This window comes from Salmo salar, chromosome ssa10, assembly GCF_905237065.1.
Source record: "Salmo salar chromosome ssa10, Ssal_v3.1, whole genome shotgun sequence".
Classification (NCBI taxonomy): domain Eukaryota; kingdom Metazoa; phylum Chordata; class Actinopteri; order Salmoniformes; family Salmonidae; genus Salmo; species Salmo salar.
In genome coordinates, this window is record NC_059451.1 from 29092196 (window position 1) to 29113646 (window position 21451).

The following is a 21451-nucleotide window of genomic DNA, read 5'->3' on the forward strand; positions in this document are numbered from 1 at the left end:
TTAATATTTTGTCCCAACTTATGACTGTATGGTTCAGACTAGAAAATGAAGGAGGAAAAGTGTAATTAGAGACATGAGAGGTGGGGGAAAGATAGATGGCCGGTAAAATGACTGGTGTTTTTTTCCCACTGAGATAAAATACCACTCACACATTCCTTCACTTGCTTCCCAAGATTATTATTTGAATGCTTCTTTCTGAAATGTATCTCTTCCAGACATTCCCAGACACCTGCAAACTTGTTTTCGCCTCTGTTCAACATCATTCATGTTTTTGCAGCACGCACATGCACTTGTTCTGTATTAGCCAATCAAGTATCAATCTGGTAAGTCAGCTGAGGGGGAGGTCTTTGGGCCTCACCTGGTTTAAAGTTTTAAAAAAGGTGTGACACCTTACTGGTTTGAGAATAATATGTTTCCGTATGCTGAAGTATGCTGTACTAATGAATAAAGGCTTGCCGTCTTAAAGAAGATGTTCTCTTAGAGTATTCTTTGAGTCCGTCTACTCCTTGACAAACAATAAAATGTCTTATTTTCGCATACCCAAAATACTTACTATTTAGAAGTACGGGTATACGGACATGGCCTATGTCTTAGATGAGCCTCAAGCAGATGGGTTTCATGAAGAGGGTTCTTAAGCATCCTATATTATGCAGTATCTGTAATGTGTCAGCTATAAACATGGAAATCAAACTGTTGATAATAATAATGAATGAAGGATGCACACCCCTCCATATCAAAGATACAGAACACATGAAAGACACTTTGACTGAAAAGGTGAGCTGGAATAGAAAACAAATCTGAAAACCAAAGGCCACTGAACAATTTCCATAAAAGAAGGATTGTGTTCTTGCAAATTAATTCCAGACCTTTGCAACCTGCTTATTTGGAAATAATTCTTCTTAATTAGGCTTACAGTAGGAAAGCAAACCTCTTGGGAATAAAGAAAATGTCAAACATTGTAAACAAGTGGCAAACAGTTTGTTGTGCTTATAATCTGTGCAATAGATCACATTAGGTCTTAATTACATTGGATCTGAACAACCCAAAAGTTGAAATAACTCATGCACTTCTGCAATAGATCATTTGTAGTCTATCCCTAGCAGATCATAATGCAAAACCCAATACACAATGCAATTGCCTTGTGTGGTACAGTATTGTACAGTTTGATATTACATACTGTAGTATGGAATTTGGTTTACAGTCATGCAGTGCATATTATTATTTCATACAGTGCCTTGCAGTAGTTGTGACAGAGGGGTGAATGTAGCACCATTGGTATCAATAAAGCCACACGTCCACACCAGGAAGACCAGCCACTGTCAATAGCCACTTAGTATTGATTTCACATGTAATGAAGTGGAGATGCAGGCGGGCCTCACCAATAACCAACCAAACTATCCAAGCGTTTTACAGATGAGGCATGGCTACACATACAGAGCTCCTGGTGTAATTATTATATAGAAGGCCTAGAGCCCATTCCAAGAAGAAATCATCACATAATGTCTATGTTTATTTAATTTATTTGCCACATAACTGCATTTAGTATGATTTTTGTACAGTGGAATTGGACATACAGTATGTAATGCAATATGTAATCCATTCATTTATTCTGCGCAACCAAGTACCACAATGTCTCATGTCTTGCAAGTGCAAATGACAAATCCACACACCAGCTTACCCAATACAGCTAGCTGTAGGTTGTGTTTCTCAGGGCTAGTACTGACAGCAGCTAGCCGACAGTGTATCAGGTATGGATGTGTCAGTGTGTTTGGTCTGCTTGTCTGCCTTGGGAAGTCATCCTGTTGTAAAGTAGAAATGTACCCAGTGATCTCAGCTCCATTCCCTCAGTCTCGTGGTTGGATCAATACAGCCACTCTGCTCTTGCTCGTGATATTGATGGAGATCAGAGGGTGTGATGCACAACTGACATCCTCACAAGATTCAAAAGAGAATGGATTGACTGCCCGATGCAAGGGCCATGTGGGGTTTGTTGGAGGCACAGTTAACAATATGTACAGGTTGATCATGGGTTACAGAAGGTCTTCTGAAATTCAGAGCAAAATATTGATAGACTGCTAGTTAATTATGGATTGAAAAAGACAGAACACCTAAGTAACGTTAGTATGATGTTTAATGAATATTGTTTCAATTTTGAGCAAAGCAGAAAAGTATTGTCTTAATTGGCTAGCCGCAAGTTACATGATCTATTGAAAGTTCTTTATCCTCTTTACAACCCTGTGTTGATGAAATGCTAAGAATGAGTATGTACCAACATGACTGCCTTTCTTATCTCATTTTACATTTCAGTCATTTAACAGACACTCTTATCCAGAGCGACTTAGAGGAGCAATTGGGGTTAAGTGCCTTGCTCAAGGGCACATGGACAGATTTTTCACCTAATCGGCTTGGGGATTCGAGCATACAAACTTTCGGTTACTGGTCCAATGCTCTTAACCACTTGGCTACCTCCCACCCCATTCTCTTCTTTTATCTTATCGTTCTCTTTCTGAGTAACAAAACTTTCTGTCTAAATATTTGATTCTATTCACTCCTTAAAACTAGAGTACCTTTCTCCAGAAAACGCTGCTGAAAAAAAGCCAAAGGAAAACTAAATGGCTTCTCTCACAGCTGAAAGATTAGTGCAACATGGATCCCGTAACCGTTGCATGCGGTGCACGTCTCAACATGGCAGGAAGAGAGATACTGTATATATTTTTCACCTGGACCATTAATCATTCCTATTGGTGAGATTGCTTCTAGACCAGTGTGAGAGCCAAAGCCCAAATGAGATAATAAACGAGTGCTATAGGAGGGAAGAGAGAAGCCTGGCTCCCACCGTACGTTTCCTTACTGCAGGCTGGCTTGGGGCGTGCCACAGTTGACTTACTTCCTTGCCACAGTTACCAGGGGCATGCTGCCTGCCCTCAAGGAAACTTACAGCACTCTGTGTCAAAGGAAGGCCAAGAAGATCATCAAGGACCTCAGCCAACTTAGTCACAGTCTTTTCACTCTGCTACCATTTAGCAGAAAAAGACAGAACAGGTGCATCAAACCCGGGACCGAAAGACTGAAAAGAGCTGCTATCTCCAGGCCATCAAATCGTTCCCTGTAGCAAATGATAGTAGTAAGTAGTACTTCTGTAGTAAGAAACAAAGATAGACTCACACACACACAGATCATACACATGTAGACTCAGTACACACATATACACACACACATGCATACGGCCATACTCACAAACACACACACACACACACACAAACACATACAGCAATGCTGCAACAAGTCTACATTAATGTGGATGCTACCATGAATACGGGTAGTCCTGAATTGATCGTGAGTTATGATGAGTGAGAAAATTACAGACGCACAAATATCAAACACCCCAAAAATGCTAACCTCCCCTGTTATTGTAATAGTGAGATGTTCGCATCTTGGGGGTATGATATTTCTCACTCATCATTATTTACAATAAAAGTGACTCCAAAATAATCTGAAACACAACCAAAACAAACAGTAAATGCGTCCAACAAGTTTGTAGAGTCACAAGGTTGATGTAATCATTGGTGCTAGGAATATGGGACCAAATGCTAAACTTTTGACTACTTTAATACACATAGACAGTGCATTCGGGAAGTATTCAGACCGCTTTACTTTTTTCACATTTTGTTACAGCCTTATTCTTAAATTGATTAAATCGTTTTTTTCCTTATCAATCTACACAATACCACATAATGACAAAGCAAAAACAGTTGATTTTTTTCTCACAAAAAAATGAAAAATGTAACATCACATTTACGTAAGTATTCAGACCCTTTACTCAGTACTTTGTTGAAGCACCTTTGGCAGCGATTACAGCCTTGAGTATTCTTGGGTATGACGCTACAAGCTTGGCACACCTGTATTTGGGGAGTTTCTCCTATTCTTCTCTGCAGATCCTCCCATCTCCACAGAGGAACTCTGGAGCTCTGTCAGGGTGACCATCAGGTTCTTGGTCACCTCCCTGAGCAATTAAAACATACATTTAATACATTTTAGAATAATGTAACAAAACGTAGAAAAAGTCAAGGGGTCTGAACACTTTCCGGATGCACTGTAAGTGAATTTGTCCCAATACTTTTGGTCCCCTAAAATGTACAAAAAGTGCTTTAATTTCTAAACGGTTCACCCAATATGGATGAAAATACCCTCAAATTGAAGCTGACCGTCTGCACTGATAGTACTTTTAACAGTTCAAATCGAAAGTGGGTGAGTACAGATCTAAAACAACAAATGATGTGTCACTGTCCCAATACTTTTGTAGCTCACTGTATATACTGTAAAGACATTACAGTATATACATATTTTATACTGTTTTTCACACTGTGTATTCATATACTGTATTCGTCATATAGCTCATTCTAATATATCTACTACTGTACATTCAATTTTTGTTACACTGTTGATACACACCGAATATTTATATACTGGATTCTTATTTATATACTGGATTCTTGACATAGCTAATATATCTACTGCTGTAGATATATCTACTACTGCATTCTCACTATATGTTTTGTTTATATACACATAGATTGCATTTGGATTATTGATACAGTGTTATTTGGGTTGCTAACTGGCATTTGTGATTGCTTGTTTTTTTGTTTTTGATTATTATTTGTGAACTTCTTTGACATTTTTACTGCATTCTTAGAGCTAGTAACACACGCAATTCGCTGCACCCTCTATAACATCTGCTAACCTGTGTACGTGTACCAATGAACTTGATTTGATTTTATATTTGATTTTATAGTGAGTCCAAACTTTTCAATTGAGCTCAGCCATGGCCTCAGAGAGCCAAAAATCAAATTATCATATTTAATGATAGATAATGAATCTTGTTCTCAAGTGCCCATAAGTCACTCTTCCTGACCAAATAGGACATGTCAGTGTTAAGGGCTCCAATAGACTCAAATCACCATTTGTTAATATTCACATTCAGATGTTAAAGTTGTAATTAGCAAGAATAATCACTTCACACTGCAGGTAACCTTGAAGTCTGTCCTGCTGTGAACGATTTCCATTGAGAGACCAACTCATTATCTAGCATTGTGAACGTCAATGAGCCAACTCTTAAGAGATAATGCAGAGGGAGCCATTTTAATTCCATTCAGAAAACTGTTCAAATAATTATATTTTGTTTGAGAGAATTATGGATTGAAAATTATGGATTGAAAACACAATCGGCAGGAATAGTGTGGAGTTGAAGAGGCCAGTTTGCTACATTGTTATTCGAGTATGACTGTTGCTATCACCCCAGCCGGGCGCCGGCAGTGGAAAATGTAACCCTGCTAAATAAATGTGTTACTAAAGCAGGATTAGGCTCACAGTTTGCCTGTTTTAATGAGGCTGAATCAATAGGCCATTTCACCCATCTAAATCCCCATTGGGTTGCAGAAACCATTACTTCCAACTTAAAATCCACCAGCCTATTAGCGGGTCGCCTGCAAGCCCCAATCAGAGGTGGAGGGCTTTGATACGAGGAGGGAGGGAGGGGAGAGAGAGAGAGAGAGAGAGAGAGAATTCTACACATTTTGCCATTTGGCTGAGACAAAATGTAACAGTTTTAAAGCTAATTTCCTTCAAGTATACAGATTTATCCATGGCTTGTGTTATTGGAGTGACTCAAACATTATAAAACAAATCGATAGGGCCCATGCTATGACAAGAATACTCTTAAATGCATAATTTTTAGAATTTTAGATTCTCCTGGAATGTCTAGCTTTTATTTTGGTGATAGTTATCAAAGATTATCTTATTTTAAAATATATGAGTTCATTATCTTTTCTATATACTTTATACAGTACCAGTCAAAAGTTTGGACACACCTACTCATTCAAGGGTATATCTTTATTTGATACTGTTTTCTACAATGTAGATCTAAAATATAAGAATTTGAAGAATCTAAAATATAACATATATTTTGATTTGTTTTACAGTTTTTTGGGTACTACATGATTCCATATGTGTTATTTCATAGTTTTGATGTCTTCACTATTATACTACAATGTAGAAAATAATAAAAATAAAGAAAAACCCTTGAATGAGTAGGTGTGTCCAAACCTTTGACTGGTACTGTATACGCTATTAGTCATTTAAGTTTACTCGCCCCAAAAAATCCAACCCCAATTTATTTTTTAAATAATAAATAAATCATAACAATATTGTTTTACTACTTCGACTAAGGTGGTACAAAAAAAACAACACTTAGGTGACCCGCCCAAGACCTTTCCAACAGACTGACCTTGTTAGTGTAGGGGGAGGTTTATGAGTGTGAAGCTCATACAGCCAGAACAGATCCTAAGCCAGTGTTCCTGTGTTATTCATTGCAGTGGGGAGTTACAGGGAGGAGCGGCCCAACCTGACGTCTCTGCTGGTCCAGCCAATCTCTGCCTCCCTAGCCAAAAGGCTGCTCAACATCCAGTCTGTGGGACTGGGGAGTCCCTGTACCCCTCTGGCCATGCCTGCTGCCTCAGGTACAGTACTCCCTCTCAGTCTCAACTCACTCTAAAAAGCATGTACTGCATGTACCTCCTACTCTAGCCCATTTCCAGTGCTATGAGGGGATGCCCCTAATGTTCCTAGTTGCATATCCTCAGAGAAACACTCAAGAGTCCCTGTCTGGATGGACAGGAGGAGGATAAATGCGTCAGGTGCAGTAGGAGTCTTCTCCCGGTCATTACATTAATCATCTATTATGATATAATGAGCCATTGAGCTCAAGAAGGAGACACAGCCAAGTTATTAGAAAACATTGGCCGGCCCTTCAGTCCAATTGCAGGAGTAGCTAGGTATGTGGTGAGCAAATTATGTTCTCTGATATACATTCCGTGGAGGGAAGAGGGAATACACTGCAGAGTGGGTCGTTATGGCCCTGTGAATTACAGCGATCCTCAACGTGATCTCATGGTTACACTCGTCTTGATAATATATGTTCCAAGACCATTACAGCTGTCAATCAGCCTCACTCATGCTATACCCCTGGGATTTAGCTGAATCCATGAGTGCATAACTAGCGGAGCGCATTAAAGTGCCCAGGCACCTCAGAGGTTACATTTAAGGAATCTGGTCCATAAAAATGTAAAATCTGAAAAAATATTGGTAAGTGTATCATTGGATTTAAATCTGAGGGTCTTCAGTGAAAGGTCTTGGTTCATAGTGAGAATATGTTTTAATCTGAAAATATATTTAAAATGTATATAGTGTCTAATTTCCATTCAACGTGGTGAACTCTTATCTCCTATAATGCACAGTACATCTAATACAGTACCTCTAATTGGGGCTGTAGTGGAGCAGGTTGAGAGCTTCAAGTTCCTTGGTGTCCACATCAACAACAAACTAGAATGGTCCAAACACACCAAGACAGTCGTGAAGAGGGCACGACAAAGCCTTTCCCCCCTCAGGAAACTAAAAAGATTTGGCATGGGTCCTGAGATCCTCAAAAGGTTCTACAGCTGCACCATCGAGAGCATCCTGACTGGTTGCATCACTCCCTGGTACGGCAATTGCTCGGCCTCTGACCGCAAGGCACTACAGAGGGTAGTGCGTACGGCCCAGTACATCACTGGGGCTAAGCTGCCTGCCATCCAGGACCTCTATACCAGGCGGTGTCAGAGGCGGTGTCAAGGCCCTAAAAATTGTCAAAGACCAAAGTCATAGATTGTTCACTCTACTACCGCATGGCAAGCAGTACCGAAGTGCCCAGTCTAGGACAAAAAGGCTTCTCAACAGTTTTTACCCCCAAGCCATAAAACTCCTGAACAGGTAATCAAATGGCTACCCAGACTATTTGCATTGTGTGCCCCCCCAACCCCTCTTTTGCTACTCTCTGTTTATCATATATGCATAGTCACATTAACTATACATTCATGTACATACTACCTCAATTGGGCCGACCAACCAGTGCTCCCGCACATTGGCTAACTGGGCTATCTGCATTGTGTCCAGCCACCCACCACCCACCACCCGCCAACCCCTCTTTTATGCTACTGCTACTCTCTGTTCATCATATATGCATAGTCACTTTAACCATATCTACATGTACATACTACCTCAATCAGCCTGACTAACTGGTGTCTGTATGTAGCCTCGCTACCTTTATAGCCTCGCTACTGTATACAGCCTGTCTTTTTACTGTTGTTTTATTTCCTTACTTACCTATTGTTCGCCTAATACGTTTTTTGCACTATTGGTTAGAGCCTGTAAGTAAGCATTTCACTGTAAGGTCTACACCTGTTGTATTCGGCGCACGTGACAAATCAACTTTGATTTGATTTGTATCACCTATGTTCCTTTTACTGTCACTCATCAAACATCAACACGAGCCCTTGATTGGACGGCTCTTTGTCACTTCAGATGTTAATAGGCAATTAGACCTGGAATTGTTTACCTGGAATATCTCCCTAGTACAGCAGGCTGTAAACGCCCTGCCAGGTTTACACCCATTAACAGAGAATAAAGAATCAACCATTCTCTTTGCAGTGTCATCATGCTCTTCAACAGTCAGTTGAGGTAAAATGAGGTAAATATTTAAAAGGAAATTTAGAGTAAAATGGAAGGGTGCTTTATAACCCCGTCACAGCAACACCAGACCCTCTCCAGGAGGAGAAAGCAGTTGCATTAACTATGTTTTAAATGGGGTGTATTAGGCTCTAATTCATGCTATTGACTGAAAATCCCCTCTTATCTTTGCATCATCACCCAGGAGACCTAGCTAGCAAGTGCTGCAGTGCAGTTGTCTCTGGTTGATAGACAGTAGAGGATTTTGGCTCCAACGACAAAATGAAGGAAAACTGACTTTAAGTCAAATCCCTTGCCAAAGTCATAATAAAGAAGGTAAATACTCATGCTATCGGGGTGATTATGAGGCACTTCTGCTGTTGTCTTGGATGGCTCTACATTCTGCTCTTTTGAATCACCTCCAAAGGCAGAAAGGCATCTGCCAAGGATTTCAGCAGACAGTTAGAGTGAATGTGTGTGTGTGTCTGTGTCCGTGTGTCCGTGCGTCTGTATGTTGGAGTATGTGCATGGATGGGTTTTGCAATCTTGTCAATTCACTTTTGATATCCAGTAAAATAAAACACTAAATGTGGCAAATTATGGTGTGCATCGTCTCTGAGAGGATCCCTGTCCTGCTGTTGACAGTAAGGCATAGAGGACCTGAAGGGGTTAAGAGGAGAGGTTTCTTTAGATGTCTGCATGGCTGGGTGAGGCTGTCTGCACCAGTCACTTCCCATTTTTCCATGTGTCCAAACCCCCCTGATTACTAACTGGAACAGCACCCTCCACGGCAGGCAGGCATCCCCCTGTCACGCTGCAGACACGGACTCACCGAGCCGCACCGCCACACACTGACAATCAATGGGGCCAAAAATACCAGTGGCCACAACATGGTTGCTATCGATCCCTCAAAGAGAGGGGGTCCCAGATGTGCACCTTTTCAGGGCCGCTTACAAGCCTCCCAAGCATGACCTCCTAATGCCAAGCCCTGAAACGGACCGCAGCAATGTTCCATTAGTTTGATCAAATAGGGGAGCACTGGTAATCTGTTCTCCATCGATTTTGGCTAAAGCACTGACCACTCCAGAGATTTCAAATCATTTGTTTCCATCTGTCTGCCTCCTCTTTTTTTAATTCCCATTCAATTAAGGCTCACTGTATTGCTTGGCCATTCTCTAATTGCATGCAGCTCTGCTCCATGGAAACAAGACATTAACTGCGAGGCCCTGAGAGGTTTAATGGTTCTACCTACCTGTGTCCAGGTGACGTCATGCCTCTCTCAGCGCTCTCCAGCCGCTCCGGAGCGGATAATGCAATGTTCACACCATTGAAGGGAGCAGCACACCACTCAATGCATTTGAAAGGGACTCATTCATTATTGTGTGTATTTTGTCCCACTGTAGATAGGACTGGCTGGGCGATTTCATCTCTCTTTTATTCACCATAAAGAATTTGATACCAAAAGAAGAAGCCCAGACGAATTGTGATTTCAGTGAATCACCACTCTCTGCCGCATACACCCGGCTCTCCCAGGCCCCAATCGAATGCCATAAGTGTAACAAATTTTTAGAGCAATTACAGCTCGGCTGCAAAAAACTATTTGAAATAGCTTTATAGAAACACTCTGGGGCCTTTAATTACAAAGCTATTGATTGCTAGGTGCAGGTAGGCCAGTCCATATTGGTTTCCCTCCTCTACTGATTAAGCTCTGTGAAGAAAAGAACAAAGCGACATCTACATTTTGATTTGCTGGTAAATACATTTAAAACCCTCAGTTGTGGTTGATGTATGATGTCACGTTCTGACCAGTATGAGGGTTATTTTGTTAGTGTAGGCTGGTCAGGACGTGGCAGAGGGTATTTGGTTTATGTGGTTCGGGGTGTGTGTATTATGTAGAGGGTAGTTGATTTATGTATTCTGGGGTTTTTTGGTCACTGCTCTGTTAGTCTATGTTCTTTCTAGTTAGTCTGTTTCTATGTTTAGTTAATTGGGGTGTGGACTCTCAATTGAAGGCAGGTGTTGTCTAGTTGCCTTTGATTGAGAGTCCTATATATTAGGGTGTGTTTGTAATTTGTGGGAGGTTGTCACTTGGAATTGCTGTCGTTTGCCTTCAAGTCTGTATTCGTCGTCCATCGTTTTGCTTTGTTTGTATAAGTGTTTTCATTAAAAAGTTAATTATGAGCACTCAACCCGCTGCGCCTTGGTCCATTCCTGACGACCGTCGTTACATATGAAGTATATTTGCCATAAAACACTTTGTATATTGACCCTTTTTGCACTCTTGACTCATCACATATGCTGCTGTTACTATTTAGCATAAATCCTGTTGCCTAGCCACTTTACCCCTACCTATATACAGTGGTGGAAAAAGTACCCAATTTTCATGTTTGAGTAAAAGTACAGATATCTTAATAGGAAGTTACTCAAGTAAAAGTTAAAGTTACCCAGTAAATACTACTTTAGTAAAAGTCTAAAAGTATTTGGTTCTAAATATACTTAAGTATCAAAAGTAAATGTAATTAATAAAATATACTTAAGTATCGTATAAATCATTTAAAATTCCTTATTAAGCAAAGCAGATGGCACCATTTTCTTGTTTTTAAAATGTACGGCTAGGCAGGGGCACACTCCAACACTCAGATATAATTTTCAAAGGATGCATTTGTGTTCAGTGAGTCTGCCAGATCAGAGGCAGTTGGGAGGACCAGGAATGTTGTCTTGATAAATGCGTGAATTTTCCTGTCCTGCTAAGCATTCAAAAAAGTACTTTTTGGTTTCAGGGAAAATGTATGAAGTAAAAAGTAGATTATTTTCTTTAGGAATGTAATAAAGTAAAAGTAGAAGTTGTTGAAAATATAAATAGTAAAGTAAAGTACGGGTGCCCCCCAAAAAACTACTTACGTAGTACTTTAAAGTATTTCTACTTAACCCTTGTGTAGTCTTAACAGTCTGCATACTCCCCTTGTCCTAAGGGTAAAAAATGACCCGCCTTCACTAAACCCCTAAAATAAAGCAGCTTAATTGAATTTAGCATGAAGAAAATACCTGTCATTCATCACAAACTTTGTGAATACCGGGGTTTTCCCTCTTCACAATGCAGAAAGACTGCATTTAATCAGTGGACACAACTCGTTTTTATTACAACACACCTGTTGTAATAAAAGAAAACTCATAACTCTACTAAAGTAGAGGTTTATCATTACTATTATTATTGCTAAAGGTATTGCATAGGTGTAAACATAATTTTTTTATCAAGAGATAGCCCTTGTATAGCCTAAGAAAGTATCAGAAATGTGCAGAAAGTAGTTTTGAATGCATTTTATTGAAGGGAAACAATAACAGTCTTCAACTTTTTTGGCAACATAGTGATATATTCTTATATACTGTACAATGAGAAATGCAACTACAAAATACTAGTCCTCCATTTTTTTAACCATTGCCCCCACACACAAGGTGTATAAACAACAACAATAAATACAAATAAAATAAGATAATAGATACAAAAGAAAAACGTGAAGAACATGAATCAATCAACTCTAATTAGCACATGTAGGACAGTATGCAAGTGTGTGTGCATGGACTTGGCAGATGTATTTCTCACATGTGCAGCACATAGTATTTGTTTTACAGTCCTTCTTTGAGGGGCTGAATTGGCATCTCCTCCTCTTGCCTGCACCAGCTGCAGCCTCAGGTGGATCAGGACAAGATTCAGCCCCTTGAACAGCTTTCACAAGCGCTGCAGACACTGTTGTGCGGGGGAGGCGCTCCCTTCTTTGAATGTGTGGGGTTACAAGTGTCTTTCCCAGCTGCTCCAGGAACACCCTCCTCTTGTTCTGTTTTTCAGGCATGCAGGTAGGTTTGATCTTGTTCCATATCACGAAGGCATTGTATGAGGACACATCAATGATGTTATGGAAGATGACCAGGGGCCAGCGGGCAGTCATCCTCCTGCAGCTGTAAGTTCCAATCACCTTGTCCAGGTTATCCACGCCTCCTTTGTTGTGGTTGTAGTCCAGGATGATGGCTGGCTTCCTGTCCTCATGATCACCGATCTCAGCCGTTTTGTGCAGTGTGCTCAGGAGGACCACATTTTTGTTCCTCTTTGGGAGGTAAGAAACTAGAGTGGTGGTGGAGGTGAAGGCAAACTTTGATGAGAAGGCCTTTCTCCCCCTTGTTGCGAGGAGTGCAGGGGGGAGCTCAGGGTTGTTCTTTCTAACTGTGCCAACCATGGTGATCTTCCTCTTCAGGAGCTGCTGGCTAAGTTCATAAGAGGTGAAGAAATTGTCACACGTGACATTGTGCCCCCTCAGTCCATCTGTCACATCAAGCACAACCCGCATCCCCTGGTTCTTCTCCGGGCCTCCACTGGTCGGCTTCCCTGTGTAGACTTGCATCTTCCAAGTGTAGCTGGATTGTGTGTCACAGGCCACCCATATCTTGATGCCATATTTTGCTGGCTTGCTGGGCATATACTGCCGGAAAGGACAGCAATCTTTTGACAAGAGATCAGTAGTTAGTATCAGTGTCACAGAAAACAATCACATAAATCAATGATATTACAGCAATAAATAATCAAATTAACAGTGAAAATCACGTACATTACAGATATAAAAATAAAAATGTACCTCTGAATGGAACCAGTTGCTCATCCACTGTTACTTCAGGCCCAGGGTGGTAGAGGTATGGCAGACGCTCCACCCACTTCTCCCAGACCTCTCTTATGGCAGCCAGTTTGTCTCTCACACGTCTTGCAGGTCTTGACTCACAGTTATCAAATCGTAGCATTCTTGAGAAAGTGTGAAAGACTTTCAGTGGCATCGTGGCACGGAAAATCGACCTTTCACTCTGCATCCCAGAGACTACATGTAGCCTCGCCTCGGGACCTATACACACCCGCTAAGATTAGCAGCCCTATGTGGGCATGCAGGTCAATCTCATCCATCCTTTTCCAGTTGTCTCCAGATTTACGTAAACCCTCCAAATTTGTCATCTCCAGGATGATTTTTTAGATGACTGGTGTGATGAACATGTAGAATGTTGAGGTGATGTCCTAGGCATGGGCAACTGCATGTCTTGTGGGCCCTGGTGTCATCCTTATAACATTTTGTGCTGTCATCCTGCCCTGGTTGTCATATGGTGTCAAGGACCATGTTATTTTGCTGTTCTTTGACAGAAATGTCTCTCTTTCAGCTTGGAGATTTCTTCTTCATCTGAAGATGATGCATTGTCCTCTGGGTTGTATTCTTCACCATCTTCTTCTTCAGATACCTCCTCCTCTTCTAAATCATTGTTCTCTTGTTCCTCCTGGACATCTGAAAAAATGTGATCTACGAGCTGTTGGGCACAAAACATGCACTCATGGCTTCAGCAAAGAGAGAACTGTCATCTGCATCACCTTTATAGCCTCTGACTGCATTCCCCATTAGTAAACAATGCTTTCAAGAAAATGTTATTTTGTCAGAAATGTTGTTTATTTAGTCTGAAATAGTTTTTATTTTGTCTGTGAACTTGAGTCATGTGTGGGGTCGTGGAGGGGAGATGCTGCACACACACAAGAAAGTTTTAGTTTTGCCTGAGTTCAATCAGTAGCAGACATAATCTCAATTTCTCATTGTGTGTGTGTGTGTGTGTGTGTGTGTGTGTGTGTGTGTGTGTGTGTGTGTGTGTGTGTGCGTGCGTGCGTGCGTGCGTGTGCGTGCGTGTCTTTGTGGTTTTTGAGGTGTGTAAATGATTTTAGAACTGCCAGGTCAACAATGACCCTAAGACAATCTTTGTACCCTGGTGGTGTACAGCTTTCACGGAAATATGAACAAAGGCGATGTTACACTTTTTCTAATGTTGGGGTCACTCTAGGAAAAGTCTTCAAATATCAGGGGGTTTTGCTGTTAAACATAGTGGCGGGTCATTTTTTACGCTTAAGACAACACAAGGGTTAAGTACTTTAAGCCACTGCCTATATGCACCCATCTACCTCAATTACCTCGTACCTCTGCTCATCAACCCGGTACTGGTACCTCGTGTATATATCCAAGTTATCGTTACTCAAAGTGTATTTATTCCTTGTGTTCAAATTTTTCTATTATTAAAAAAAAAATTCTCTCTGTATTGTTGGGAAGGGCCCGTAAGTAAGCATTTCAGTTTGTCTACACCTGTTGTTTACGAAGTATGTGACAAATACAATTTGATGTGATTACATGCATTTTGTATAGTATTTTATTGTACGGTACTGTATTATCTGTTGATGGTTCCCGAATTTGACTTTCTTTTGAACCTGCTAGGTTCAAAACCAGGGGTGGCAGGGTAGCCTAGTGGTTAGAGCGTTGGACTAGTAACCAAAAAGTTGCAAGTTTGAATCCCCAAGGTAAAAATCTGTCATTTTGCCCCTGAACAAGGCAGTTAACCCACTGTTCCTAGGCCATCATTGAAAATAAGAATTTGTTCTTAACTCACTTGTGGTGCCAGAATAACAATATATCCCTCAACGAAACCAAGACTAAGGAGATGATTGTGGACTACAGGAAAAGGAGGACCGAGCACCCCCCCATTCTCATCAATGGGGCTGTAGTGGACCAGTTTGAGAGATTCAAGTTCCTTGGTGTCCACATCAACAACAAACTAGAATGGTCCAAATACATCAAGACAGTCGTGAAGAGGGCACGACAAAGCCTATTCCCCCTCAGGAAACTAAAAAGATTTGGCATGGGTCCTGAGATCCTCAAAAGGTTCTACAGTTGCAACATCGAGAGCATCCTGACTGGTTGCATCACTGTCTAGTACGGCAATTTCTCGGCCTCTGACCGCAAGAGGGTAGTGCGTACGGCCCAGTACATCACTGAGGCTAAGCTGCCTGCCATCCAGGACCTCTACACCAGGCAGTGTCAGAGGAAGGACCTAGAAATTGTCAAAGACCCCAGTCATAGACTGTTCTCTTTACTACCGCATGGCAAGCGGTACCGGAGTGCCTAGGACAAAAAGGCTTCTCAACAGTTTTTACCCCCAAGCCATAAGACTCCTGAACAGGTAATCAAATGGCTACCTGGACTATTTGCATTGTGTGCCACTTAGTCACTTTAACTATACATTCATGTACATTCTACCTCAATTGGCCGACCAACCAGTGCTCCCACACATTGGCTAACCGGGCTATCTACATTGTGTCCCACCCACCACCCGCCAACCCCTCTTTTACGCTACTGCTACTCTCTGTTCATCATATATGCATAGTCACTTTAACCATATCTACATGTACATACTACCTCAATCAGCCTGACTAACCGGTGTCTGTATGTAGCCTCGCTATTTTTATAGCCTCGCTACTGTAATCGGCCTGTGTGTAGCTGGTGTAGAGAGTCAGGCGCAGGACAGCAGATATGAGTAATCAACGTATTTACTCAAGTATTCACAAATACAACACAATATACCTAGCCCACAATAACGGACCGAATACAATACAAACAATTACTCACAAACAAACATGGGGGAACAGAGGGTTAAATAATGAACAAGTAATTGGGGGATTGAAACCAGGTGTGTAAGACAAAGACAAAACAAATGGAAAATGAAAAGTGGATCGGCGATGGCTAGAAGGCCGGTGACGTCGACCGCCGAACGCCGCCCGAACAAGGAGAGTGACCGACTTCGGCGGAAGTCGTGACAGCTATTGTATATAGCCTGTCTTTTTACTGTTGTTTTATTTCTTTACCTACCTATTGTTCACCTAATACCTTTTTTTGCACTATTGGTTAGAGCCTGTAAGTAAGCATTTCACTGTAAGGTCTACACCTGTTGTATTCGGCACACGTGACAAATAAACTTTGATTTGATTTGATTTAGTTAAATAAAGGTTAAATAAAAATAAAATAAAAGACTATGGCAAACACCCATGGTGATTAAAAATGACAGTGAGCTGCAACACTTAGGTACTTGATCAATACTGTAAGCTAGAGGTTCATTAACTGTCTGTGAAACTATCCAATTTCAACCTTAACTTTGATTCACTCAGACAATTGACTAGATTGAAATGTAAATAATACCATATAAACATGATTTCAAGTAACCTATTACCTTCTGCTACCCAGTAGTGAAAGCCCTATACCTACATGCCACAGTTTTAATATACTTCTGTAAAGCTGCGTGTTCATCTTCTGCTCTTTAGCCAAAGTCATTTGTGCTGTTGTCAAAAGTGATAAATGGGAAAGTGTGCCCGTGAGAAGTCCACTGAATTTTTATACGGAATTAAATGACTCATAGAGGGGGAAAATGCTCTGTCAACTAAACAGTATATACTGTGCCCCTCCATCACTATTTGTTTCCGGGGCTTACATCTTCACTGGCACTTCATCTTTATTTCCCTGTGATTTTTGCATCCAAGCAGCCTAATAAAAAAGTCAGTGTCTGTACTGTACACCCTAGGGCCAACACATCTGGATGCTATCTGGGAGCCTTTCTTTAAACAGAATTTTCAATCCCGCATCGCCTTCCTACCTGCGGAGAGACCACATCCTCAACACAGAGAGGCTCCCCTTTGAACTCCCAATGTGCAATGTCACAGAAAGCTGCTCTGAGGAGGGGAGAAGAGAGGGAAGCGAGGAAAGAGGAAAGAAGAGGACAGGAGAGGAGCAAAAAGGAGAGGAGTGGAAGGGGACGAGAGGAGAGCGGAAGGGGAGGGCGCTCTTCCAGGACACCGGGTTGCCTTTCATCTCCTGGTGTATTGATATATATTCACGCCCACACCCTGACCCTTTGTTCCTTAATTGGCTAGAATCTCAGACTCCAGAGGAAATGTAAAGGAGTCTTCATATTCTTTATGAAAGCCTCTGGGTGATTTTTCTCTCTGCACCAACCCTTCAACTGCTCTGTATAGTTCTGCTTTTAAAGTACAACCAGACTGTTGGGCACAAAGTTTCATAGGGTGAAAGACATTTTAGCATGACTGTAAGAGCCCCGGACACACAGCAAGACCTGAGCAGATAGAAATATAAGCATTGATAGAACCAAAGCATATTGCCTATAGCTGGCTTAAAGTATACTTTTTGTACATGTACTGTAGAAATCTGTGCAATAGTAAATGATGTGCTGATTCAGTATGTTAGAAGAACAAACATACTCCCTTCACTAAGCCCTCCTGGGGGTCATTGGCACTACACACTCTCCCCGCTGCCCTTAAATTATTACAAAAATATCATCTTGTATAACCCACTTACCTGCTTCCTGTGTGTGTGTGTGTGTGTGTTGTTTGTTGTTGTCCTCAGAGGGATGGGGATGGATGATCTAAGGCCTATGTCTGTCTTATTATTTTACAGAGAGGACGAAGATACAACTAACTATTGGAACCCACTCAATATACAAGACAGTAAACAATGTGTGTGGATACTTGAGAGGAAAGACCAATCCAGGTAAATAGAAATAAAAAAAATGTTGACAGCTGAGTGCACAACGACCACACTAAATCCATAATGACTTTGAACATTATGCAATCATGGTGATACGGAAGTAGTTGCCTTATCTCAGCCACCTTTAATAACAAGAGGAAGCAATCTTGTAAGACTCACATACTAAGCATGAATACTGGCACACTCCAAAGTATAATCTCCAAGATAACTGCTTATGCGATTAGTCCTCCCCACTGTGCCCTCTTTGTTTCCTGCAGAGAGAACCAACTCAGGAAGTGTGTGTGGAGGAAAATGGAACCTCCAGGTGCTGAAACAGCTTTTTTGTCTGTTGTGAAAAACTGCTTCTATAAAACAATGTCTGCCATCGCCATCCTGGCTGGCAAAGACACAGGTCATTTAGCTCCTGGAAATGGCCTTTTAATGACGGTCCTGCGTTGGTGCCTTTAGGATGATTTCAATAAAGTCCCTGGTGCAGAGCAAGCCTTTAATATCTTCCCTTCCCTTCACCAGAATTTGTCGTGCCAGGACACCTACCTGTCTAAATGCCCCGTGAAAATTACTAAGCAGATTTAGACATTGACTAGCTTCCATACTCATTTGCGTAGACTATCTAAATAGCATTGAATAGTTGAAAGTAATTCCTCTAACTTTTCTTACACAAGATGTATGTGAAAGTAAATTCGGAGTGAGGTTGGGTTTATTTAGGCTACGTTGACATCTGGTTTGCCCAATAAAGGACATCATTATTTCCTCGTGAAGCTGGTTATACTATAAATCGTTCATGTTTGATTTGATCTTTGGAAGTTTAGAAGTATTTACCATTAGCCCTGTAAATAGGATGACAAATTCATTATATTAATAATAAACTTTTACCTTTTGATATTGTCTTACGTTTTACCAACGGTTACATATAAACCAATGTTTATTTCAATGTTTACAACACTGGTTGAAATTAGATGAAAACAGTATTGGTTGATTACTTTTTTCAAATCCAATGTATTTTCCACATTGATTGCGCGTCACAATACTTAGACAAATTACATTTAAATAAACGTTGATTCAACCGGTGTGTGCCCAGTGGGATGCCTGTTTTATTCTGTTTGTGTTGTTGGTCAACAACACTTTTACTTTTTACTCATCCGTCTTTCACAACCCTTGTAGACTTTCAAATGTCTCCCACCTACACTCTTCTTACCCAAGAAGGACAGATTACAGTATACCTTGCTACTTCTCCTACACAATATCCTAGCAACATTTTAGTTGATCTTCAAACCTCTTCTGCCTCTCAAACTAAATCAAGTCCAAATAAAGAAATCCATTACAACAACAACTCCTCTTTGTGTAAAACATTGCCGCCATCTCTTTTATTCACGCACACAAGTTTTAGTCTTTACTAAACAGACAGTCAGACAGAGTCTCAACCCTTGTGTGTGTGTGTGTGTGTGTGTGTGTGTGTGTGTGTGTGTGTGTGTGTGTGTGTGTGTGTGTGTGTGTGTGTGTGTGTGTGTGTGTGTGTGTGTGTGTGTGTGTGTGTGTGTGTGTGTGTGTCTGTGTCTGTGTGTGTCTGTGTGTGTGTGTTCTGTCCTCTGGGTGTGTCCCTCTCCTGTGTGTGCACAGATCGATATGTGCTGGTGGGCAGTCGCCATGACAGCTGGCATAAAGGGTCAGCAGCTGATTGGCGCGGCGGCTCTGCCATGATGACTCAAATCATCACCTCGGTGACCAAGCAGGCCCGGAGAGGCTGGGAACCCGACCGCACCACTGTCTTCTGCTCATGGGGGGGATCAGCACTCGGCAACATCGGCTCCTTTGAGTGGGGAGAGGTAAACCTGCATTAATCCCCTGTCCCTCTTCTGTGAACCCGAGTCTTATCATGGAATTACTCTAAAGCACTTATATACTGTACCTGCTAAATTTACTGTATACACATGTGTATCAGGGTGTTTATGTACTCTATACAGATATGTATCAGTGTATTTATGTACTATATACACACGTGTATCAGTGTGTTTATTACTGTACCAAAGCAGTGCGGTATGTGTTTTTCCCTGGTGAAGCAACATTATCTGGTTTAATAGGAGGTCAAAGGTACTGTATTTACTCACTCTGTGTTCACTTCGGCTCTGCACCACAGGAGAAAAACAGGGCTTTCTGTCAGCCCTCAAGGCTCCAAGCAATGGAAAGGGAAAAAAATAACACAAAAACAGCTCTTGACTCTCATACGTCTCCAACAAACAATGTTGGAGATTCTAAGGGAAAGATTGGAAGGCAGTAGCTGCAGCCAAGCGTTAATAACATTCTCCTGGCAGTTAGTATATCTCAGAGTGCAATGAGGACTATTGAGTTTAATATTCAAAGTCATGTACTAGATATAGCAAGATTACTATAAAAACGTTGCCACAGGCATTTTCTATAATAATTCCGTGGAGCACCATCTCAACCAATGTGTAGGCTATGATGTGCTATTTCCTGTTTGCTTCAATATACAGTTTATGCAGAGGGGTACCAATGTCAGACATCATGTGTATCAAACCAATTAGTTTGTCATTTACTATTCTGTACACATTCACAGCCTTGATTTTCCTAGGAGATGTGAAGACCTTGATGAGGATTCAGATGTTGCACAGATCCTAGCTATGTATTGTATTGTATGATATTGTATTTTATTCCAGAGCTGAATCAGCATGTTGTGTTGTGTTGTTGCAGGAGAACCGGGTGGTGCTGCAGAGCAGGGCTGTAGCCTACGTCAGCCTCCACAGTCCTGTCAGGGGGACGGAGACCCTGCGCTCCACTGCCTCTCCCTCACTGCTCCAACTCACCTCAGACATCCAGAAGGTACAATGCTATACTATGCCTCCACATTCTCTCCTTTCCAAATAATCTGTATTATGTTTTATATCCTATCTTTTCCACAGGTGATTAAAAAATAGACAGTGTTACAACATATTATCTTTGAGGACATGAGGAATCCTCACAGAAAAGTAGAGATGATCGGTCAAGCGGTCAAAATCCATTGCTTCAACCTGAGATGCCTTGTAAATTATAGTATTTTAGATTTCTTTTTTTTCTCTCTGGGTAATGATTCCTCCATCTGCTGGTTGCTACCCTGAATAATTGTACCTTGTGATGGAGGAGTGTTGAAAAGGCTAACTTATTTAAACATTGTCAGTATTCCCTTGTCCTTGGTAAGGGAAGCTACATGGGGGTCAGAGGGTGGACTCTCATGGCAGAATGCTCCATTATTTCTCATCTTGCCATAATCCTGTTAATGAACCTAAATGCCAGTCCACTTGTGACATTTGGGGAGTAATAAAAGCAAGCAGACCTGCCATGGCAGCATAGAGCTTAATCACACAGAAGGGTATATCTCACAGAGAGATGAAATGACCTCTACTCTACACACAGCAATATATTTCTCTTTCTTCCTTACATTTGTGAATGAAGCCAGATAAAAAGAAAAACATAGTTATTTCTAAATTAAGCCAGATTTTCTAAGTGATTTGTGTCCCAGATACGCTAAT

The 21451-nt window shown here is 41.2% G+C and overlaps 1 protein-coding gene across 1 annotated transcript in view; it reads left to right on the plus strand.

Annotated features, from left to right (window-relative positions):
* Positions 1 to 21451, plus strand: part of naaladl2 (N-acetylated alpha-linked acidic dipeptidase like 2) — a 290768-nt gene that overhangs the window by 182009 nt on the left and 87308 nt on the right. Inside the window, exons 6-9 of the mRNA XM_014216734.2 lie at positions 6372 to 6515; positions 17841 to 17933; positions 19548 to 19753; positions 20637 to 20765. Coding sequence (XP_014072209.1) covers positions 6372 to 6515; positions 17841 to 17933; positions 19548 to 19753; positions 20637 to 20765 — 572 coding nt within the window. The remainder of the gene's footprint in view (positions 1 to 6371; positions 6516 to 17840; positions 17934 to 19547; positions 19754 to 20636; positions 20766 to 21451) is intronic.